The sequence below is a fragment of the Labrus bergylta genome, chromosome 3 (genome assembly GCF_963930695.1).
Source record: "Labrus bergylta chromosome 3, fLabBer1.1, whole genome shotgun sequence".
NCBI lineage: Eukaryota > Metazoa > Chordata > Actinopteri > Labriformes > Labridae > Labrus > Labrus bergylta.
Window position 1 is genome coordinate 20,939,091 of NC_089197.1, and position 24,399 is coordinate 20,963,489.

At 41.0% G+C, this 24,399-nt stretch overlaps 2 protein-coding genes across 3 annotated transcripts in view; one reads left to right on the forward strand and one right to left on the reverse strand.

The window, feature by feature from the left end:
• The first annotated feature begins 845 nt into the window (after window positions 1-845).
• swap70a (switching B cell complex subunit SWAP70a) lies at window positions 846-9,407 on the forward strand. Its single transcript, XM_020625843.3, has 12 exons — window positions 846-1,149; window positions 2,274-2,414; window positions 2,925-3,098; window positions 3,216-3,443; window positions 3,664-3,810; window positions 4,090-4,198; window positions 4,345-4,526; window positions 5,730-5,837; window positions 6,509-6,675; window positions 6,845-7,043; window positions 7,353-7,449; window positions 8,607-9,407. Exons 1-12 carry the CDS (start codon window positions 1,054-1,056, stop codon window positions 8,723-8,725), a joined length of 1,767 nt encoding a protein of 588 aa, XP_020481499.2. The 5' UTR covers window positions 846-1,053; the 3' UTR covers window positions 8,726-9,407.
• Window positions 9,408-13,211: 3,804 nt separating this feature from the next.
• Window positions 13,212-24,399, reverse strand: part of sbf2 (SET binding factor 2) — a 90,745-nt gene continuing 79,557 nt past the window's right edge. For both annotated transcript variants that reach the window (XM_020661352.3, XM_020661347.3), the window contains 11 exons: window positions 24,007-24,183; window positions 23,526-23,627; window positions 20,709-20,894; window positions 19,548-19,674; window positions 18,695-18,822; window positions 18,281-18,505; window positions 18,089-18,196; window positions 17,819-18,009; window positions 16,712-16,799; window positions 16,492-16,623; window positions 13,212-14,688 (listed from right to left, as the gene is read on the reverse strand). In XM_020661352.3, the coding sequence (XP_020517008.1) occupies window positions 14,590-14,688; window positions 16,492-16,623; window positions 16,712-16,799; window positions 17,819-18,009; window positions 18,089-18,196; window positions 18,281-18,505; window positions 18,695-18,822; window positions 19,548-19,674; window positions 20,709-20,894; window positions 23,526-23,627; window positions 24,007-24,183 (1,563 nt within the window). In that variant the 3' untranslated portion in view covers window positions 13,212-14,589. The remainder of the gene's footprint in view (window positions 14,689-16,491; window positions 16,624-16,711; window positions 16,800-17,818; window positions 18,010-18,088; window positions 18,197-18,280; window positions 18,506-18,694; window positions 18,823-19,547; window positions 19,675-20,708; window positions 20,895-23,525; window positions 23,628-24,006; window positions 24,184-24,399) is intronic.

Sequence of the window (24,399 nt, forward strand, 5' to 3'; positions counted from 1 at the left end):
TATCAATTGTATTAAAAAAAACCTCACGTACTACAGGGGGTTCTCAGTTTCAGCAGAGATCTTGTGATTTTATTTGCAAGATTAGAAAATGGCCTGGGCATTGAAATCACTGGAGTTCTTTGGTGTAAGGTTGAACATCTAGTTTCTCATTGGTGCAATTTAAGATGACAAATGCCTCCAGTGTTTTTTAATTCCGAGTTTCAATACTACTGAGCTCTCTGTTCTTGTTTGAAACGATATTTTCTAACAAATATCAGATAATTTGATGTAATATCTCATCTTGAAACCACTTTGAAGGCCAAGTTTCTGGGTCTCTTGTAACACTGTGTCCAAAATCTACTAACCATGACACAAGCTGGCCTGCTGGCTAGAAACATTGAGGGAAATGTGTGGCAATGTAAAGTGATGCACAACAGAATGATCATTGTTAATACAGATATTTACATTCATAGATAATAAAGGTCACAAGCATGAGAACATCAACATTTGACTCCCATCCCTCCAAAAAAAAATAAAAAAAAGTCTGGACAGGAACACGGTAAGTATCAGTTTCAAGTTACTGTCATTACAGATCCAGCCCAATCTCATGACCAAGGTGTCAAAAACCAACTTTAAACCAGCTTGTGTCCTCTTAATCAGAGACTACCTTCTTGGTTGGAAAGGGCAGTGACAACCCGTTTTTATGTGAAGACATGAAATGAGAACATAGGGAAATGAATCGTTTTTTTTCTGACTGGTGTTTTAATGAGATGATCCACTGCCCCTTGTCACATCTGCTCCCAGTCTCCCCTACTCCCTCCATCAACTGGACCATAGTTCGTCGTCTTGCTTGCAGAGTCTTTTTGACAGCGTGTTTGCGGTTTACATTTACATTTCCCACTTTGATCATTCGTAGAAGTAAACGATGTGTGGCGCTCTTATCTCAGCTGTGGGCTGCTCCCTGCTGCGCCACCACCACCTTTATACTCAGACACACCCTGACTCAACACACCATGAACAGACCATAGGAACAGACACACAGGAAGACCTCTTCTGGAGCTGCTGGGGGACAAAATGTGGCTGCGAGATGAACTTTTGAAATCAATATGGCACGCCTTCACAGCAATGGACGTGGATCATCGTGGAAAAGTGTCCAAATCTCAGTTAAAGGTGCGTTTCGGCTTTAAGTTTATAGTTAAGAGAATTGTTTTTAGAGTAAGGGGAATAAAGTGAATGGACAGACAAACTAAAAATGAACGTCACGTTATCAACGTCATTGTTCACTTTTTAGTTAACAGGTGACACTTTTGTTTTCATCTAGGTTAGTTTAATTATAGACTAATTCCCAAGTGAAAAAGTTAGTTTTAGGGTTTTCGCTGATCTCACATATACTCATTTTTTATTCACTAAATTGTTTTTAAGGCCATCTGTTTTGTTACTTTTTATTTATTATTTGAAACATGACATGAATAGCTACAGTTAGTGTTAACCATTTATCTGCCAGTAAAAGTCCATTAATGTAGATTATAACAAGTCTTAAAAGGGGCCCATCAACATGATGGCTTCATCTACTTTTGATAAACTAATTTAAGTATCAATCTTTGCGTAAGCTAAGCTCAAATGCCGGGCCATATTGCACGGTATTCATTTGTTCTTCCACACAATGATTCACTTCTTAAGTCTGAGGGAATGAAAGCATGCTAAAGGTTGTTTTACGGAAACTAAGGTCAGCCAGAAATGCCATGTTGCAGCCTGCGCCTCACTTTGCTTATTGAGGTTATTTGTGTGCACAGCCTGACAAAGACTCAAAAGACTGACTTTGAGGATTCTGGAGAGTTTTTTCATCCTTTACAAATGCACTCTGAACACAGCAGCCAGACAGGCCAGGAAAACCCCCAATTGGTCCTAATATACCTGTGATGGCCAGTTTAAAAGCAAACTATCCACCATTTCTCTACCACAACACTTCTCTACCACAAATTGAGATTATTAGAGGCTGAGTATAGTTCATCTGAAGTTGCATAGCTTTACACTATATTCTTGATACTAAAAAGCTGAAGTATGCAGCTGTACACTTTAATTCTGAGAAGTGAAAGTTCCTTAATCTAGAGCAGAAGTTATGCTTCACCAGTGATGCTGTTTCTGCATGTGTGGTGGCAACACCTAAACACTGAGAGACTGATATTGAGATTCAACTTTCACTTACCCATATACAGTATATAATCATTTTGCAAATATGTGCCCTCACCTGCAGTTCTCATGTCTTGTGTTTATATTGAAATATGTGTCATTAGGTGCTGTCTCACAACCTATGCACAGTGATGAAGATCCCTCATGACCCTGTGGCCCTGGAAGAGCATTTCAAAGACGATGATAAGGGGCCTCTGTCAAACCAGGGCTACATGCCTTACCTCAACAGGTTTATCCTTGACAAGGTGGGGACAACGACGCTGAAATAGTAGCAGAGAGCTTTGTGCAGATAAAATGCCATGATATTTAAACTACAACAGCGTATATAATGTTTGCACAGATGGAAATAAGGCTGGATTGTTTATACAGCATTTTAATTCAAATGTTGGAGTTCTTGTCCCTGATAGAGTTTTTGCCCTACAGTATCACAACCTCAGTGTTACCAAACGCTAATAAACATTGGCTCAAGAGTTATAACAATAACTCCACTGTCAGTTTAGAAAACTGCTTGAGTTTCACTCTTTGCACTTGGAAGCTGAGTTCTTGCCTTTCTTCTGAAGGCTCTGACTTGAATTAAAATGAGGCATTTAATGACATGAGGTTTTTTTTTTTTTTTACCTCACATCCTGCAGACTAAAGGCTTTCAAAGGAGATACCCATTAGTCTCCTTCTAAGCATTTGTAAACTGAATGTTGCTGTTGACAACCTTGACTCTAGCGCTGAGTGAATGCTGCTTTTTTTGTTGTTGTTCCTAGGTACAGAAGGATTTTGATGTCATTGAGTTCAACAAGATGTGCTGGACTCTGTGTTACAAGAAAAATATCTGCACTAAAACTCTACCCATCTCAGATGACGATGCTTTCAAAGTCTGGTGCATTTTCAACTTTCTATCAGAAGACAGATACCCACTGGTCATCGTTACCGAAGAGGTCCTTAAAGTTGTTTTCTCTTGGGGCTTTTCCTTACAAACAAACACAAAGAAGTACACTTTTAACCCTCTCTTCCCACAAACAAACATGGCCTGAAGCTCCTTTGTCTGTCCTTAGATTGAGTACTTCCTACGAAAGCTGACAGAGGCCATGGGCAGCGGGTGGAGTGAGGAGAAATTTACAGATTATAATCTCCAGCTGCATGCAAAGAAGAACTGCCTGACTGCTTGGGAGCTGATTGAACTGGTGGGGGTGAATTACTTCAGCAAGGTTGTTGACCGCCAGACCCTGTGTATGGGCATCAATGAGGTCTTCCAGGAACTCATACTGGACGTCCTCAAGCAGGTGAGACAAGACATTGATCGTACACGAAGACTCATCCAAAATTCTGTTCATTTTGACAAAAACTTTAACATCTACAGTGTGTCATGTATCTTTACTTCAAATAAACATGTTCTCTCTGTTTATGATGTAATACCATCACTTTTTATATTTAGAATGTCACAGTTGTTATCGCAGATTGATGAGGTCATTTTAAAATTGTTTTCTGCATTATGTGTTGAAGGGGTACGTGATGAAAAAGGGCCACAAAAGGAAGAACTGGACGGAGCGCTGGTTTGTGCTTCGCCCTAACTCACTGTCCTATTATGTCTGTGAGGATCTGATGGAGCAGAAAGGAGACATCACTCTGGACCAAAGCTGCTGTGTGGAGGTCCAACGGTCGTTTGTTTTATGTTACGTTGTTATGTACTTATAGGATGTTGTGTATGGTATTCAAATCATAATATAGGACTCTATTGATTGAAGTTATTTCCAATTTTACTCAATGTCTTATACATATAGGACACATTTCCTATCTAAACAGCAGACACTGTTTGCATTTTATCAATCTAAATCATTGTATCTATTATTGTGCATAGTTTTTATAGTGCATAGTATTTTGTGTGTGGTTCAGTGCGAGTGAAGGAGCCATAATATTTCTCGTCTGCAGTCTCTGCCAGATAAAGAAGGGAAGAAATGTCTGTTTATAATCAAGTGCTCTGATAAAAGCTTGGAGATCAGTGCATCGGACAAAAAGAAGAAACAGGAATGGATTCAAGGTATTGAATAGTAGCCATGAAGATAAGTGTAATTGTCTACTTTTTGAATGTGTAAACTTGACCCTTACTGACACAACATTGCATCTATAGTAGAAGCGTGTATCAGTATTAGTAAGTGATTCCCTTCTTGCTCTGTGTCGTGGCAGCTATCCAGACGTGCATCCAGCTGCTGAGGTTGGGGCTGCTGTCTCCTCACCGCGAGGCGCGGCTGAGGCGCAGGGAGCTTCGTCAGAAGCAGCTGGCCGAGGGGGAGGACCTGGTGGAGAGGATGCAGCAGCTCCAGGCGGCCAATGAGTACAAGCAGAGACAGCTGGAGGCGATGAGGAAGGTGGTGTTACATGCTCAACTATTAGAATGTCAACAGTAACACAGACTCTAAGAAGGAGGCTGATGCACCTCGGGTCGTGTTACAAACTGTTACATTTGCACAACTCAAGTTTTAAACACAGCCTTCCTTCTTAAGTCAAGTTGCCATGGTAAACCTACTTTTCTGATACAGTAGTGTTTACTATTTAAACATGAAGTTGTAATCTTATGTTCTCTTCTATCTGATTAGCTTAACCACTGTCATTTATGTTGTGATGGAGAGAAAAACCTTTTGTAAATATACAACATTATTACACTCTCCATAAATCTTAAAGAACAATGATTGGAATTACATCAAATTTGAATTACGTTTACGTTACATTACATTTGAATTGAATTGAATCATCTCCGACGTAGTCCTAAAACATGACATGTCAGAGCAGCAGCTGTGATCATGCTGCTGTTACATCCAAACCCTGTGTTTTTTTTTTACAAGTTAAGAAATGATGAAAGTATTAAATCAAGTAAAATGTCTTTAAAATATGGGCTTTATTGTAGGTAAACATGTAGAGGTATAGGTTAAATGTGTAACTTCTCTTTGTTGTAAATGACTAAACATATAGTCACTTCTCTTGAATCATACAAGATTGTTAAACATCTTAAGCTCAATGATTTAACTTATGAACGACTTCAGGGTCTTTGTGACTCTTTCACAATATATTCAAGTTGCCCTTTTTTCCACTTGAATCTTTTTTTGAACAATTTGTTGAACAATGACCTTAAACACCCAAATGGACTAGATAAAACCACACGATTCAGCAGAACCTTTAAAGTTAAAAGGGAAGTAAAACCTACTATGCAAACTATTATATATATCAGTCGGGGACATCTGCAGACTGCTGAAAGATGTGACCTGCAGATTGCTTTAGGATGTGCTTCTACATAAGTGGTGGATTCTCACTTCTCTTTTCGTGTTGCCAGGTGTTCTCATGCACTGTTTAATGTCTGCATCATGCTGAATATGGCCTGGTTTCACTAGTAAGACTGACACTACAGGGTCACCATTGTCCTCAATGATTCAACCATTAAAAGCATTGATTCCTCTTTAACCAACCCGAGGGTCTCTATTGTGTCCTGTTTGTCGTCATAGTAATTCCTCATGTTGCCTATGTGGGCCTCCATTAAAGCAGGGAAGTCACAGCTCTTGTTCTTTTGTGCTTCTCAGAAAATGGAAGAGGCTGCGGCCGAAGCTGCAGTGGAGGAGCGAAGAAGAGAGAAAACTCAATTAGACCTGCAGGATCGCTACAAACTGGACCTGGAGAGAGAGAAAATGGTAAAGACTTGAGTCTGGGTCTGCTTCCCATAGCCCAGATCCTTTGTCCTGACTATCAGTGGGATAAGTGTCACATAGCATGTGTGGTGCCACATGGTCCTGTCAGAATATTACTGATTTTGTTAGGACTGTCTTTATTCTATTTTAATTTTCATCAGCCCTTCGTGGCTCCATCGTTCCAGGAAACACGCTTTAAAAAGTTAAAAAGATGTATCACAATATGTTGAGTCATCTTTTGTCTGAATGTCAGCTGCACAAACTTATGAATCATCATCATCTTAGTTCAGTGACTGAAGAGAGAAAGGCGCTGGTGGCCTAGTGGTTAGTGCGTGCGCTCCATGTGTGAATGCTATAGTCCTCCAAGCAGGTGGCTTGGGTTCAAATCCAATCTGTGGCTCTTTCCCCGCATGTCATTCCCAACTCTCTATCCCTGATTTCTGACTCATCACCGTCACTTCTAATAAAGGCATCAAAAGCCCAAAAACTGAAAACCATTAAAGATTAAATGACTTACACTGAAGCATCACAGAGGATAAAGATGAGACTAACAGTCAGCAAATGTCCACAAATAGTGCCAAACGTGAAGATTTACTGTTCATGTGTAGATTATTGCTTGGTTGAAGAGCCTAGTGTGTGACAGTGTGTGTGTGTGTGTGTGTGTGTTGATTCAGGTGCGTCAGCAGATGGAGGAGCAGGTGGCTCAGAAGTCGAGTGAACTGGAGCAGTACCTACAGCGCGTCCGGGAGCTGGAGAACATGTACCACCGGCTGGAGGAGGCACTGGAAGACGAGAGGCAGGCCAAGAAGGATGAAGAGGCCATGCACAAGCTGCAGGCCAGGTCTCAGATACACACACACACACACACACGTAGAGCACATTTGGGATTTTTCCACTCTTCCATTCTGGCTCCAGCTTTAGATTTCCTGGTGTTCTGAACAGTTTTAGTTTATTGGGTAGAAAGTAAATTAGTAGTAAGTCTAGCATCATTGCGATGTTTTCCACCGCAGGTTGCTAGAAGAGGAGACAGCGAAGAGGTCAGAGCTGGAACAGATCCACCTGCAGCAGCAGAGGGCGCTGTCTCAGACCGAGGCTGAGAAGCAGGAGCTGGTGGCCGAGCAGCTGACCAAGGAGAAGGACCTGCAGGCGGCCATGCTGCAGCTGGATAGACTGGAGACGGAGCGGCGAGGAGCCCTGGAGCAATACAAGGTCAGGTAACACATGCAGAGGTTAACGGTGATGTAAAAAAGGAGGCACATTCTTACATTTAGCCAACGTAGTTTTAAAAAAATATATTTTTTCCTTCTCTACTTATCTCATAGTTTTTGTTTTAAATGTGTACTTATTTCAAAATATGAACATCATAAATTATGATTGGTCATACGGATGGTTCTTCTGCTGGCTTCTCTTCTCAGATGCCTCAACATTTAAATAATCAATTTCTCTCTCTCTCTCTCTCTCTCTCTCTCTCTCTCTCTCTCTCTCTCTCTCTCTCTCCCTATGTTGTGTGTTATGCAGGAGGTGACAAAGAAGCTGGAGCGAGCTGCAAACAAGACAAAGACCTGGAAGGATAAGGTGGCCAAACACGAGGGGCTGGTGCGTCTCATCCAGCCAGGTATGAAAATCCCTTAAAAGTATTTATTAATGTTTCACTTGTTAATTATTCATCAATTAAGAGCTCACATGTGTTGTAACCCTTTAAAAATGTTGTGTGTTTGATTCTTTAAAATGTAACGTTCCACCATTTATATGAAAGGCCTTATTGACTTTTTAAAAAAAAAAAATTAAATTAGAACGTTAGAGCAATGAGCACTTGTCAAAATTAAGTAAGTGGACACATTTGTTAGCATAATTTATGTTTTTGTTTTAATTTCACTTTGCTCCCATGTGCAAAGAGACATCAGTTTTGTGTGAAAGAACCAGTCTGGTCTGCACAGAGCTCTGATCTCAACCTTTAGACCACACAGAAGCCGTGCATGTAGCCAAAGTGAGACAATGCTGAAGGGCCTGCAGTCTTTCTTATGGCAGATTTTGAGTATAAGTACAAGATAAAATGACAGCACTTCCTGTCATATTTGTTCTCCTGTAAACATGTTCCTCACAAGTTCATGATCTAAAATTATAGTTTCAATTCATTTTCAGTAGAGCTTCAGCAGTCTGTCAATCACGACTGAGGAGTAGTTATTTAATTCCAACCTTACCCAATGGTAGTCACTTACAGCTCTAGAAAACCATGATGGCAATGGTTAAATGCCAGACTTGAGGTTTCAGACGCTAGTATTAAAATAAAAGGTTGATCTCAGGGTAGCTACTTCTACTTCTTTTAAGCAGTTTAATCCTCAACGCTATGCAATGCTGTTGAGATGAACTGGAATGCTTGGCCTTATGAACAACCTCAACTGGTGACCTCACTAATGATCTTGTTGCTGAGTAAGAGAAAATCCCTGCGACAAGGTTCTTCTAGAAAAGAAAATGCAGGTGAATATATCGTATGGGTTTTTGGGTTGAGCTTTCACAACTATGCCCTAGTACTTTGTTCTTTTCTGAGTGATCTACAGACTAAATACATGACAAAGTCAAACCTCTAGGTATGGAAATAATTTAAATTATCATGCAGATTCATGTCAAGTTGAAGAAAAAATCAGTAATGTTCAGCTATTAGAAAACTTAAAAAAAAAATCTAAGATAAGTAAGATCTTGATTTCCATTGCAGAGATAACATTTAGATAAACACATGATTACTCTCACTTGCTGTATAACCGGGTCTTTCAGGTCATAAAGGACCTCAGAGGATCACTAACTGGGGCCCGGCTTCATTCACCGATGCTGAGCTGGAGATGAGGAAGAAGTGGTGGCAGGAGAAGAAGAAACAGGACGCTCAAACTCAGTGAACATGACAGCTGGATGACAGGATGATGATGAGGAATCTGACAGAAATGAACACTGGAGCCAAAAGTGGAGATATTTGATAACATTAGCGTACAGAGCAACACAATAGCTGCCAAGAAAACTGTTCAAGTAATTTGATTTGTATTGATTTCAAAAGTACAGCTGGGATTAACTACATTATATCTTTTTTTTTTTTTTTTTTTATTGTAACCAAAAAAGACATTTCCAGTGTTCAAGGTCATTATTTACCTGGGGGAAAAAATCCTCTTTAGTCAAGTTCCACTTCCTGTTTTTTTCTGGAGCTTTGTCTTCATCAGGAGATGATGATGACTGCTGACATGTCTCTGTGAAGACTGGACAAACGCCATTGAATGAAAAAAGGAGAATAAGGGCCCTTAATTAAAATGTATTTCATCAAAAGTCAATTTTAGTTTTTCTTTCACAAGTTTGTCCTTTTTTTATTTAATGTGCTGTGTTAAAATAACTACTTTTTCTTGTGTTTTTCTCACAACATGATTATAGGGATTAGCAGATAAGGGAAATTCCTGACTATTTTACTGATATCTAGCAGAGTATAAACAAAAGATAAGCTTCCACTGTAGTAGTGTTTATCAGCTAGAGTTTGCATCTGTTACTGTTTCAAGTTGTTAAAAAAATAAAACTAAACAATTGTTTTTAACATTATTTTTATTTTAGAGGTCCCAGCATTTCTTATTTGTGGTGACTGTTGAGGTTAAAGAAAATGGCCTACCCTTTCTTCCCTGCTTTCAATAAAGACTTGTCTACATTTGGATCATGGCAGAGAGCATCCACCAGGGGTCAGCATTTGAAAAGAAACTGGGCAGGAGTACTGGTACATCAAATGCATGTTACAGCTGCCAACTGCAAAAACCACATGGCACAGTCAAACAGTCTTCTTTGGTTTACATGCTAGATTTAAAAAGAAAATTACATGGACAAAATTTACAAGATGTTTTAGGAGCCTGAGTTTCCTCAGCCATAACTCTCAATGACGATGGCCTCAGCCAACTGCAGGTGCTGACTGTTCATGGCGTAAGGTGTAATGTGTCTGAAAAAGCATCATTTTCAGATGGTGCTTCATAATTCACTAAATCTGGTCTTATTCTGACAGAATGTAGGTCTGCTATTCAGTAGCAAACCTACATTGCTATTAAAGTAGTCCCACGTTCCTAGACACTAGATAAGAAATAAGATGATAAGAAAAACTCACTTTTCAACCAAACACTTTTTAACATTTCAAAATCTCAAAGAATACTTTAACCAAATAAATCTCAAATATCAGTCAAGTGCGACTGTAAGCCTAAAGAAAAGTATTGAAATAACCTTAAAGCAGAAGGACTGTACGCTGGATGTTTGTCCTATTTGTGTGATATAAACCGTACAGCTACTACTTTATAGTCATCTACATGTGCACAAATTATGATCAGGTTATTGAAGGATCCTTGTTATGTGTTGCACATGAAAACATTGTATCCTGCTTTCATATATGTAGATATTCTACTTTGTTGCAAAGGTTTGTTTAAGATTATTGGTACAGAAGACTCAAGCTACCCAGAAAACACTTATTTTGTAGAATACTTTATTTTAGACGTGCCAGCATTTCTTATTTGTGGAGTTACTGTTTGAGAGAGGAGCAGGATGGAAAGAGACAGTTCATGAGTTCAAAGTTGTCAGAGCAGGAGATGAGATAAGTACCTGCATTCATTCACAGATCTCTTTATACCGGCAGGTAACAGATAAGATCAGGAATAGAGACAGATTGTCCAAAACTCACAACTAATACTGTAACCAGGAATGTGCTAAACCACAAAAACAGATCATGTCATCCACAATGCTTGTCCTTTTATAGACATCTTTGTTATTATGATTGACAGCTCTTCAACGAGTGCACAAAGTCAACATTCAACTTTAGATGATATGTAAAAACTATTAGAATAAACAAAACAAAAAATCAGAATAGTGAGAGCAGTATTTGTCTTGAATCAATAATCTGGTGTGTGAAAAATAGATTTGTTGTTCACATTTCTTTTATAGGAGATATTTTTATCCCAGAATCTGAGAAAAAATGTGGCGCCCTTTTTGTGTGCAAAGACTTCTCAGAATTGGGAATTTCTAATCTCCGCATCTAAATTGCACAAGCCCCTCGACATTCCAAAAATAAGGACATCTCTGGCAGCCTCACCCTCGCCACATGTGTTGGAAAAGTACCCTAATGCCCATGACCAATTCATCTGATTCCTGTCCAAAATATCCTCATCCAAACGGATTTGAAACACTCACATTTTTTGGGATGTCTGCTGGCAGATGCCTGTTTTCTGGGTTAAATGACTTCCCACAGTGACCTCACAGCCCCGAGCATTTCACATGCTTGAATGGACTCTGTGCTGAGTGATCCACTGAATGATAATGTTAACACAAACCCCACTACTGCTATCTCTTAGTCAAAGTTGTCGTTTTGCTTTTTGTATCTGGATACAATCATCTGCAGATCAGTTGATACATGCATTCAAGCCCCAAATGCTGCGGGCTGCTGACATCATCCCTGATTTCTAGGGTGGGACAATAACGTGTGTCGAGCCAGTGAGATCAGAATTTGGAGTGATATGCATTTCAGACATGTGCCCGCTGAGGGGTCACGGGGCTTTAGAGGCATAAGGGCCCCCAGCAGCAGTGACTACAGAGTCACCCAGAAAATGAAAACTGCTAAACAGCCTGCATTTATTACAACCACAGGGCTACAACGGGATTTGAAGGAACTATAAAATAAATTAGTATCATCTGCCTCTGGAGGACCATGGAAGGGGCCAATAAGCTAATATTTCAAGCTGTTTTTGTACACCAGAAGCCTTTAGCGCATGCGGAGTGTGGGATCCAAAACCAACAGATACGTGCAAATGTTAATTTCGATGGATTGCTTTTGATTTGTCTTTATTTTAGGACAGCAGTAACGCAATCACACTGAACCCAGCACAGACATTTGGCCAAGTTACACAACATAATTTACATAGGGCTGCGTTATATCAAAACAAGGCTTGTATTAGATAAAATACATGCTTTCAGCAATTATTTGTCTTCACTTGAGAGATTCTTGCGTGGGCAGAAAAGTGGCCTCATTCACGACATGTTTATGTAACAGTGATTCTCTTTTATCTTAAAAGCTTTAAACAACTTAAGTTGCATGATCTGGTCAGACCCAATGAGAAGAAAGCAGCAATGAGGGATCAATAAAATAGCTGTTGAGTAAAAGCCAACCTGCCGTTGGAGGAAATGATTCCTATCATACCATTCCACACAATCCTGCTGGATAACTTCCGCTTCAGCCCCCCTTTTGTGGGCAGAGGTCCTAATCTCCGTACCCCGAGTGTGAAGCTAAATATGGAGAGGACTGCCAGAGGCTCTGCCCAGATGTTGGCCTGCTGCAGCTCTGCACCTGCTGCCAGAAGCCAGCTGGGAGATCGCACTGAGGAACAAACAACCCCCCCCCCCCCCCCCCCCTCCTCCTTTCTGCTTCCCTTCTGACCTTCAGCTCACAGACAAGGGGAGACAAGCCTTCCTGGGACCTAAGGAGTCCTGTTCAACCAGGCGCCACAGAGCCCAGTCACATTATATTCATTGCTGGCAAGTGCTACAGCCATCATCATCCTCTCCAGAACGTGTTGTTGGCTCAGAGAGAAAAAAAACAACAGGCTTATCATGTAACCTTTCATTGAGAGAGAGAGAGAGAGAGAGAGAGAGAGAGAGGGGAAAAAAGAACCAGAAAAATGTGGTAATTACAAAAGGTCTGTCGTCTTCTACAGCTATTATGGAAGGTTCAAGACTTTAGCAGTGGTTCTTTGTGCTAAATACTCAGTCAGCATGTTTCTCAACAAACCTATTTTTATTTGTACGTCTTTATTTGACATACTCCGTGTTATATCAACAGAGACCCAACTTTATCCACCAACTAAGAAATCACTTGATGCCTGAGGAACAAAAACAAGGGCCTTTAAGCAGGAAGAAACTTCAAGAAGCGGACTCTTTTGGATTCAGCCATCTGCTGCGACTGGCTTAGTTTAGCCTGTTACATGCGATACAGCTCCAAACAGAAAGTACAAGGAAAGGAATGCCTGAACCAGACTGACTCCTTATGAATTGTTTGTTAACAACTGTAGGACGGATCAATGAGCGAGGGTGTCACGGTTTGCATTTCAGAGGGGGTTTCTTTTTTCTCATGCCATGTAATCAGAAAAAGCATATTCACTACCATGTGCTTAGCAGACTGGCTGTAAGACTTCTTGTCTCAGTGACCATCAGTTCACATTCAAGTTCAGGGGAGATTTGTGCCAACTTCAAGATATTTGCTTTAGGAGGTTCCTGAAATACATTCCCCTCGAATTTGGAGAGATGGATGAACGGGCAACATGGAAATGTAATACCTCATACCGTGGTATGAAAATATAATTAAAAGAAATCATTGATGCTGTCATATTAATGAGACATAAAGCTTTATTGATCCGTGAGTGGGGAAATTCACAATGTGGCTGTAGTATTCATACTCACTCAGTACAACAAGATCACAAGTAATGGGTAGTTTCAAGTTTGTTTGGTTTATTTTCCAAAAAAATTAGTTTCACCACAAAACATGGTGAGAAGATACAATAACAAGAGAAAGCCTCTGACATCTTTGTATAGTTTCATTTGTATTTTCTTATTTCAATGAAACTGTAGGTAAGTTGCACAGGTGGGAAGAGGGTCTCTGAAAACCACAATGACTTACATGATTAAATGTTTACTTCTTTTTTTTTTTTTTAAAAGCCCTTAAAAGACACAGACACACATGCCTGGACACTCAATGACAACTGAAGGGTCTCCATTTCATCTTAAGAACAATGTTTCACAAACAGGAACAGGCCACTCAGGTTTTTTTTTTTTTTTGCACCAGTAACAATACAAAAGACAGAGACACACACATGACGTGTTGGTCACATTAGAGTTATGGTTAGAAAAGTATACTTATGTTCAGTACATACAGAATATATAAAATGAAATGTCACACGGGTATTTACAGGAAATGCATGAAGCCACCACACTGACACGGTTACACTTTTAATAAAAAATAATAATTTACATGACATGAGACAACCGTGTTAACCAGATCAATTGACACACAACGTAACAGAAAAAAACACACACTTCACTTATTTAAATAGAAAAAAATGTCAGGTCACTCTTTTGAACTCACTGTGCAAACTCTTCTCATGTTTTCTGTCTTGCTGAAATATATGTACATTGTAAAGTAAAGCCTTTAGTCTGGCTGTCTGCATCTGATAGAAAATCTATATTTGATAAGGAGTGCATACTTTAGAGCTAAGTGCAAACAAATTGCTTTCTCATGTTGTGCATTATAACCTCTGAGTTTTTGGCGGTTCTTATGTTTTTTTTTAAGCAGCAATAACCTTGTAGTAAAATATCTGATAGAAATTCTTTCATAGGCTATTTTTCTCATTCTTTTAAATCTAAAATTGAACCCACAGTTCGAATGGCCAGTGATATTGCTTTGATCTATTTACAGCTTAAGTAGGATAACATTTCCTCTGTAGTGCAGTCTCCTAAAACATCAGCTTATCTCCACTTGATCCATGAGGCGGCTGACAGCAGAGACAAAAGCGTTTGACTCGTGCTGAAGAAGAGTGAGGTCAGCCTGGCTAGCTGCTAAGTAACAGGCAGAGAGGTGTGTCAACATCATCCATCCTCTGCTACCAGGCACTTTATTCACAGTGGTCCCACAATTTAAGACATCTGAGAGCGGAGTCAACGTGCCTCTGCTTGACGCCTCCTCCACTCTTCACCATGTTGGTCTTTGTCTTCAGGCGTCAGAGATGCAGTTCTGGATCTTGTCCATCCACAATTGGGCGCTGGGCGCATCCGAGGCGCAGAAGTTGTAAACCCGCTTGCTGGTCTTCAGCTAGAGAGATGTCAGACAACAAGACTGTCACATAATCAAAGACATGTTGTATTGCTTAGCGGCTCCAAACATAATAACATAAACCTATTAAACTAAAAACTGTAATAAAACACAAATAGCTCCATAAAAGATGATTAAAGACGTGGGGCAAACCTGTATTAGAAGCAGGGATTTGTATTAGAGTTACAGACTTTGTTACACTTTTGGGAAGTTCTCTTTCTTGCAATAGCTTTTCTAAAAGTTGACAAAAAGGACTAAACATACAAGAATGTCAACAGAACAAAATAAAAACAAGGAACAGCTCTCCTGTGTGTCTAACTCTCTGACTAACATAACTCTTTTTTCTCTTACATCCTGTAAATATATATGATTCTCAAAGTTGATTGTAAATTGACATAAGCTACCTATTCAATTATGACCTTTATTTGTTTTTCTTCTTGTTGGTTTACTTTAACACTTCTGCACAGCAGATGGAATCCGACAGTTCTATGCTGCTAGTTCAATATATAAAAAAAATCAGACAACAAAGGGCAATAACATATCTCCACAATCACAATGAGTTAAGAATGTGTTTTCATTGACCCCTAACCCTTATAAAACACAAAGTGCAAACCAAACAAGTGAATACTTGAAATATGCCATCAGAGGAACAGCTGCTCTGATTGGGGGCAGATGGCAAACATCTTGTAGCTTGAAAGCTGTGATTTGAACCTTTAGAGGATTTCCCTCTAGCTAATTTTGACACATTTATTTAAGCAAAACCAATTCCAGACCTCCAACCAAAACACAAACATGATTCAAAAACTTGACACATCAGGGGCCCAGTTTCTGAAAGAAGGTTTTGTGCAAACTCGGACTCAGTTAACCCTGAAATGAGGGAAACTCTGGGTTATCAGTTTCAAAAGAGGAGGTCACTCAAACCCGAGAAAGAGGGGTAAATCCAGCCCGTTCCAGATGGAGAGGTAACTTTCCCTCTGAGTCAGTTACTTATTTTATCGAACATGGCGTCTTTTAGTCGAGCCTCGGTATGAAGGGGCTGCATTACTCCGCAAGGAATTAGAGCCTACATTAACGTCGGGAGATGTTCATTTAATTAGGGTTAACTAATAAACTAAACGGGATAAAGGTGAGAGGATATTAAGCCTAACCTATGTGTGTGAATACAGCATTAGCCTATGTTATGAATAAAGTTAATGCACATTCAAATAGACTCTGAATGAAGTTAACTTTAAATCTAGCCTATATGAGCCTATTATGTTATTAGCCTATATTTCATTTTGAGCTGTTTTAAAGTAGGCTACATCTTAATGAAAATAAATTGTAGGTTCAATAGGCCTACAATTCCACCAGATTTGACCTGCAATAGGCCTATAATAATTCTGATTAACTATTAAATTAATTGACATTACGCGCTGACGCATTATACCACTTTTCTCTCCTTTGCCGCTGCAGCAGCGTTACTTTTTTCCCCTTCTTAAAACCTGTACATATTCGCCGTATGTCCGCATGAAGATAGACTTTAGTTCGAGATGGTTAAAGTGGGAGCATCTCTTTTTTGTCACCTGTTGCCATGCTGAATCGTAGAATCGGGGCTCCATTCATGTTGGCTTTTTATCGTTGTGGTGCACGCGCTGAACACCGAGTGGACCTACTCAGAGTTGACTTAACAAATTAAAATCTGCTGATCTGGAACCAAAAACTCAGAGTTTCCCACCTGAGAGTAAATCAACCCAGAGCTCAGGGTTAGACTGAGGGTGTGTTGAACCTTCTTTCAGAAACGGGCCCCTGTTCACATGCACTCACGTCAAAGAAAGCCTTTTCACTGATGTGTTTTGGAGCTCCTATAGTGGGGGCGGCGATAACCACAGACTCCACCTCAGCCAGGTCGATGTGGCCTCTGCAGTTGGTGTCTTCTCCGGTGTCGTAGTACCTCAGCTGTGAGCACAGGGATGTTAAACTACAGCCTGTTACTCAGACGACTGTTTAATATTTCTGAAACATGAATGTGTCAGAGCTTGCTCACCTGGTGTTTGGTAATGTCCAGAACGAACCAGCGAGGTTTCCAGCCTTTCAGCAGCGCTCCACGTTTATACAGGATCCCCTCATAAGATCTGAAAAACAACACGCTGTCAGATCCAAGTAGCCTGGATGTCAACCATGGCATTCGCAAATGACCCTTTATAAGTGCAGTCTATTCATCGTCCCTTATTTTGATTTATTTATTGTTTTGACTCATTATTCCAGTGCACGATCAGAGCTTGATGGAGCTTATCCCATCATTAGTTGCACAGTCAGAATCCCTGGCCAACAAAAGCCTGTCTGGCCTATTTATTCACGTGTACAAAAACAACTCCTGCACTACAGTATGTGTACATACTGTTCCTATGTGTAAGGAGGTCAGAACAGGGGTTGATGTATAACTCTGTGATAGAAGACAAGAATATTCTATATACCTTCTGTCAAAGGTCACTTGCAGAAACTTCAGCTGTCAAACGTTGACATACTCGCTGTTCTGGAACGTATTTCCATGTAAAACACTGGGTTTAAAGATCAGACTCAAGCCATGTCCTCAACAAAAAAAAAAATCTGCATCAACTATATGGCTAAAATGCAGGAGAGTGAAGGTGTGAAGCTTGCAAACATTTGGAATGATTTAGATGATTACATTTTTTTTTATGTATAAAGGATATACATATAGGATGATAAATAAATTGTTGGTGCATTCAGTGGTTGCAAGATTCTCAAAACGTATCTCAAGTCAAGTGTTGTCTGACATGCTGCATCATCTGTTAAACTTTTGCCTGCTTTTGGCCCGTTAGTTACGTAGAGCACGTATACAAGGAAGTTAAAAAGAATAATTTACATTGAGTGGATTTGAATTTCTATTCTATCCAAAATCTGGAAAATCTCCAGATATCATCGCCAAGAGACTGTACTTTAACCTCGCCGTAATTGCAAAATTACACACCCAGACTTTAGCAGAGAACAGACAATCCTCACAAACATGACACACGGCATTCTTCAGCCCTGACTCATCTTCCTGAACTGGATAGGTCCCTCAGCAGCAGTTTGGGCCGACTCAAATGTGGATTCTTACTTTTTCCCGAGGACTTGAAAGGTCACGACCCACCTGTTCTCCTCGCTCTTGGGGGTGAACTGGTTGTAAAGCGTTGCAGCGCGGCGGTTGATCCCGTTGGCTGTGGTGGTGCTGCGGTCCTCGCCCAGCCCGCTGTCTGGCAGGTGCAGCATGGAGCGCCGCTGAAAGGCCTGAAGGCTGGACGTGGGAATGAGGCCCGAGATTGACAATGACTCTTTACTGAGCTGCAAACACAATATAAAAGTATGAGTGGGGAAAAAACACATAAAAGAAGAGTTTTTTTTATATAACTCTAACACACACATTTCCTTCTGCCGTGAGGTCTTCCTGAATGCTGAGTCTGACTCTCTCAAGAGTGGTCTGCCACTTCTCAGGGGCTTGGTTCAGCTCCCCCTCCAGCTTCTCAATGTCCTGCATCACAAAGAAAGATGAGGAACTTGACATACAATACGAGATCAAACATGTTTAAATCTAGAGATCAACGTTTTTTCTTACATTCAGGAGTTTGGTGATGGCATCGGGCTGGGCACGGCTCACGCTGCTGTAACACGGCCACACGATCCTCCTCTTACTGTTGGAGAGGGTCTCTGCCTCCTCGGAGCTGTCTGACCTCACAGCCATCATCCTCCAGTCGTAACACGGCCCAGTGGACAGAGTCTCATCTGTGAAGAAGTCCCATTTATTCAGGTTGGGGATGCCGATGGCCGGCTTCAGTATCACCTGCAAAACAAAGAAAGATATTGAGAATCAGTCTTATAATGCCCATCATGTACATCGAGAACACAATATAATTCAAAAGAAAAGTGAGCAGTCAATGATGAGCATAACTCTGAATGGATTAACTGTAGCTGTCAGAAGAGTGAAGAGGAGCTCTTCTTCATGCAGGACAGAGAGTCATAAAACACTCACGTTGCTCTCTGACGGGCTGTACAGGTAGTTCAGGAAGATGGGACTCCTCTTGTGCATTCTGTTGATACACTCCCAGATACAGATGCCTCTGCGGGCCTGTTTATCACCTTTGTCCTCAAACAACAAGCCTGTGAGATGCACAGAGGAGGAGAAGCACAACATAATGTTCATAAATGTTGTGATACATTTAAATTTTAATTTATGTGTAGTATGACGCAATACAGGAAAAATACAGTTTTGGCTGTATCTGTCAGGGAAGGCCAATGCCCCACTTTCACAGTTCACCAACACAAAATGCATCTTTAGCTCTGACTATCAAAGCCAGCATCACTTATTAACTGTCTGTTCATGTATGTTGTTCATCAACCTATAGTGTAATTCATTTCCCAACGGGTGATTTAAGTAACTGTAGCTGCACATTTAAAAACATGGGTTAGTGCGTGCGCCCCACCTGTGGCTCCTTTCTCGCATATCATTCCCCAATCTCTCTCTCCCTGATTTCCAACTCTATCCACAGTACTATCTCTACATTAAAGGCACAAAAAGCCCAAAGATAAATCTTAAAAAAGAAAAAACATGGTGGAGGAATCCTTGAATACTGTAACCTCTGAGAACTCTTTTTAATGCCAGATTAATCTTGTTCCATAAATGGATATAATAAATGGAACGGCTGTTATCACAGGAAACTTGCATTTGCTTCACTGATATTCTTTGCACATTAATCTCAGTTCAAACATGGCCTGGTTCTATGAAAGTTTATCTGGGTCTCTTCTAATGCAGAATTTCCTCAGTTAAGATGAGATTTAATAAAACAACACAATCCCCTCTGGTTTAAACTGTGAAAGACACTGACCATGTTCCAAGCGCTCGTAGTCTGAGTCCAACAGGAAGTTCTTGAAGCGGTTAGAGATATGATGATAGGCCAGGAATTTCAGATAATACTGATTAAACTCAAACTCCAGAGGATGTTGCGCCAAAATCTGCAAAGACATGAAGAGATGGTCAGAGATAGTCGATGACAGAGAGAGGGGTGGGGGGGGTCAGTGTGTGTGTGCTGCAGCTGCACTGTGTCCTGCTGTTTGGAGCTTCACATCACTCCAGTGCATAAATGAGCAATTAGATACAGGAAGACCTTCTTCTGCCCTGGTGGGGTCAGAGCTCAGTGATATCATCACCAGCAGACACAATCAGAACCGCAGCTTCATTGTTCCCATCCAGCGGTGTGAAGTGGCCAATGACGGTCAAGTGTTGAATATTTGAGGCCACCTGGGTCTATTGGCAAAAACAACAGCTGTTTTGGAGATGAGGCACTTCTATTTTCAGCCCTTGTCTGAATCACTCCCCCCTCCCTGTTTATAGCTCTCCAGGACCCCGTCGTACAGTCTCAGCTGCCAAGATTTCAGTTTCAAAAGACAAATGCTGAAACTATGTGTTGATGTAAGTGTATGGGAGTGGGTTTGTGAGACCCCAGGGGACACAGGGAAATAAACCACGACATTCTCCGCAGTTAACATTTCAGCGCGGACACTTCTGCGCTCTCTGGACCTCAGCTGTACGAGCTCCATTCTTAACTCCGCTCCAATCCAACCCTCTCCCCCAAAAAGTCCTGAGAACACCCAAAGCCCTCCTCTATCCCCCAAAACTACTCTTCCACATGCAGCTCTTAACACGCACAAACATGTGAAGGGATGCTGAAACACGTAAGCACACACTCAGCGCTGATCAGCGAACCATCTGGGCAGCAGCCTCCTGGGTGAAAATACACATCCAGTGCTTGGAATGCCGAGTGCAAAACTAAACCAAATGTATAGATACTGACAGCTGGATTTCTTGCCTTATCCCCCCCCCCCCCCCCCCCCATCTGCATGCTCTTGAGGAATGTGATGAACTCATGGACACGGTATAAAGATGCTAAGTCATGTTAAGAAAGAGGAGAGAAGTCATGTAAGCAGGGGAGCATACTGTAGATGCTCTGCAGTATGGAGCAGCTGCGGGGGTGTAGATCAGTCCTCACCTGGTGCACGCAGTCCAGGAACTGCAGGAAGATGGGCGTGAAGCCGCCGCCCTGGCTGCTGGGACTCAGGTTGCTCCGTTGGCAGAACTTGTGGCCGAAGGACAGCCACTCTTTCTCCAGGAGCACCTGAAAACCCTCCAGAGTCCGGTAGAAAGGATCGCTCAGCAGCTGCACCAAAGACACCACCTGCAGAGAGCAAAGGGAACAGTTAGACGAACAAAGAGAAAGACACTTACACAGTTAAAGCTGTTTTTTTTTACTATTTTGTGATACATTTTTGCTCCTGTTATAGTCTGCTTTGGAAAACGATAAAATTAATTTGGGGTTAATTACTGGAATGTGTTCATCTAGATTTAACTTGGAAACCTTCCTTTAATATTATGTTTATGCTAGTGACATCAGAATAAATGACAAGAAATACATATTGTGCCTTGTCCGATGATAAACGACTTATTTGAATACAGCGATATGAACCAAGATGTGAAATGAGTGGGAGACGTTATTGTTGAACAAGACCAGATGACACCTAGTGCATGTCTGTATCGTGATTGGTTAATGTGCTGTACTGTGGTCCAGTCATTAGACTGATGATGAGAATATTTGGAATTTAGATAATCATCTGCTGAATGCATCAGTATTCCCAGTGTATGTTTTGAAATGCAACATCAAATTGTGACAATTTAATAATGAAAAAGTCAGCCAACACACACACACATCACATATTTAGGTGCTGAATCATAAAAAAAATCACTAGATATGATGCATAAAGACACGCAGCACTATGGCGTCTCGAGCCCAGTCAGCAAATTAAAAAGTATACCTTTGGGAGCCACAGTGTTGCAAGTCTTTGTGCACCATATATCATACAATCTAATAATGACCCATGTTCTGACAGCACAATATTTAACGAATCTTCTCATTACATCCCATTACGTTTTTATAACATTGTAGCACAGGTTTATAGGGACACCTAAGCTCGCTCCACAAAACACCAGTGGAGAACGACTTGTCTACACATGCAGTACGCCTGGCCTGCTTCCATGCCTGTGTCTCCTCCAACACAACTAATGAGCCCTGACCTGTGTGGAATGAGCGAGAAGAATAGTCTTTGGCTTCACCGAGGGGTTTAAGAGAAAGCCCCATTCAACTTCGGCATGGAAATAAGCCCCTCAGATTATTTTGATACTTCAGCAGACTGAAGGAGGATTTCAAAAAAAGAAGCAAGGTATGAGAGAGATTATTCGATCTGAGTGGGTAAGACTAGGGATGAACAGAGGAAACAAAAAACAGGTTTTATAAAGAAAGCAAAGACTGTTCTGTATCCTGTCTGTTGGGTGTCTATGGTCCGTGGACAGAGCCAGGAGAGTCAGAGCATATGGAGGTTATTTTCCTGTGAGGGCTGAGTGTGGACCTGAAGTGATTGAAGCAGTGACCCGGGGAGAGAGATGCTGTTGGTCCAACACGTGCCTGGCATAAGGGGTGCACAGAGTGTGCTTTTAAACAGCAGCCCAGAGCTCTGCAAACCCCGTAAACACATTTGAAGGACACACACTCTTAACATAAACATGTGCACTTTAACACGACAACCCTGAAATATGAGCTCAGAGAGCAAACACGCAAGGAACAGATCCTGACAATTGATCGACATCAAATTGACTTCTTTGCAACGTGCCTTAGATTTAGAACCATTAACTTTAATGAATGAAATCAAAACTAATCAGGGACACAAGGCACATTTGTTTTGTCTCTCTGCATCATCAGGTCAGAGAGCTGCTTAAAAGATGAGCTAGAGAGAGGTGTGCCAGATTTATTATTTTCATTTGGCCTGCTCAGCAATGCACTCCAAATAGATGACACAAGTGCCTTTAGAGAATTCCTTTAAATGTTGTCACAACAAACAAAAAAAAATTAGACTGAGACTGATGGAAGTTTGCTTCTTTCAGTCTCTGTTTTAGTGAAGATACATCAAACATTTTTACTATCATTAAAGCAGCTGTTTGGATTAACTGAGGCACAATCTTGCTACATAGTTCTCTTTTTTTGTTTTTATAGATTTGATTTTGTTTTTCCCTCTCTGTTTTTTCATGTGTGTTGTTTTCATGTGCGTCTGCTGTGGGGGAAGTGAAGGGGAGGAGCACTGAGGACTTGTTCTCAGTTGCAGTCTAAAGGTTACTCACTATGTAAAGAAGTGTTTCTCATAAATTATTCCTTTTTACAGTAATGCTTGCACTCGCATCCAAGCTATGTTTTCATCCAAACTTTTTTTAATATATAGATTTGGAACATATATCAGTGTAAGATGACAGAGTGACAGAGCCAGCAGCTCTGATTCATCCTGCATCATTTAGGATGTAACTTGTGTTTTTGGTTTGATCACTAAATGTGTTACTTTTGTTTTTTATCAACTCCTGCGATTATAAGAGAGAGGTGTAAAACATTGCAAGGGCCCCCATCTGGACTTTTAACATGGAAGTTGCGCAACATGGAAGTTACGCACTCTTAACTACCCCCTACATATTATTCCTTCTATCATGGGCGTTCAGGTGCAGGGGAGGCATGTGACAGATGATGTTTAGGATTTTACACGTTGTGGTGATAATGCTAGCTTTCCCACCTTTCGCAAGAATAAAAACTCTTAATGTCATGTATTTTTAGAGTTTTTGTAGCACACAAAATCAATAGAAAAACATGAGGATGCTAACACAGAATATGAAGTCTTCACAAAAATGAAACCTCTCTGTGCTCGACCTCTTCTTCACAGCTGTTTGTGTCTTTCTACTGCGTTTATTCAGATAGATATTTGTGAATTCCTCTCACTTGTGTAGTAATGTCCCAGCCGTCCTCCAGGCTGAGCAGAACAGATGAGCCACTGTCCAGAAGCTCCACCAGAATCAGTGCCAGCTGCAGGATCTTGTGAAGCTGTGGGAGAGCAACAAATGTGCATGTAAAGACATGTAAACACACAGACTCTTACACAATTAATCTCCTCTGTGCACACATTACCATGTTTGGTCTACCGTTAAATTACTTGTTTGTTGCCCATAAGGGGTTTCCCACAGATTATATTTTTGCATGACATGTTCAATGTAGGTCTGCAGGGGGTCAATCAGATAACCAGCATGATAAGATGAATGCTGTTTTCCCGTGGTGGTGAATCTGTTTTCTTGGGAAAGTGGCTTCAGAGTAGATTTATTCATTATGTGAATCTGATACGGAGATGAGCAGTAAGAGCTGACTGCTGGGTCATTCTCACAGTTTTTTGGGGTCTAACTTTGAGTCGCTGAGTATGTTTGTGTACCTGCATGATCCATTCAGATTCCTCCAAGGCTTTAAGGAAGGAGTCTTCAGAGTCAGACGAGTTGGCACTGGGAGCGCAGGCTCTCAGCAGCTTCTTAAAAGAGGCTTTCACCTGCCGCGTGTCTGCAAAGTCCACCGGCACCAGTTCACAGTTCAAAGAGGAGTCCACTCTGAGCCCCTGTCGGACAAAAGGGAGAGAGAGAGAGAGAGAGAGAGAGAGAGAGAGAGAGAGAGAGAGAGAGAGAGAGAGAGAGAGGGTAGCGTGGAGGCAGTGTGTAAAAATTATTTTTATACAGTCAGGAATGGTTGCTTTCTAGAGGGTACAGGAATGTAAGACATAAAGAATTAAAGATGTGTTTTTCTGCCGCATGATAACACACAAAGTACGCTGTGC

Excerpts from the sequence above, each read along its gene's own strand:
- swap70a (XM_020625843.3), top strand. The coding sequence starts at position 1,054 with ATGTGGCTGCGAGATGAACTTTTGAAATCAATATGGCACGCCTTCACA. Across the intron at positions 3,811-4,089 it reads ACCAAAGCTGCTGTGTGGAG|TCTCTGCCAGATAAAGAAGG; the intron begins GTCCAACGGTCG and ends TCTCGTCTGCAG. Across the intron at positions 5,838-6,508 it reads ACCTGGAGAGAGAGAAAATG|GTGCGTCAGCAGATGGAGGA; the intron begins GTAAAGACTTGA and ends GTGTTGATTCAG.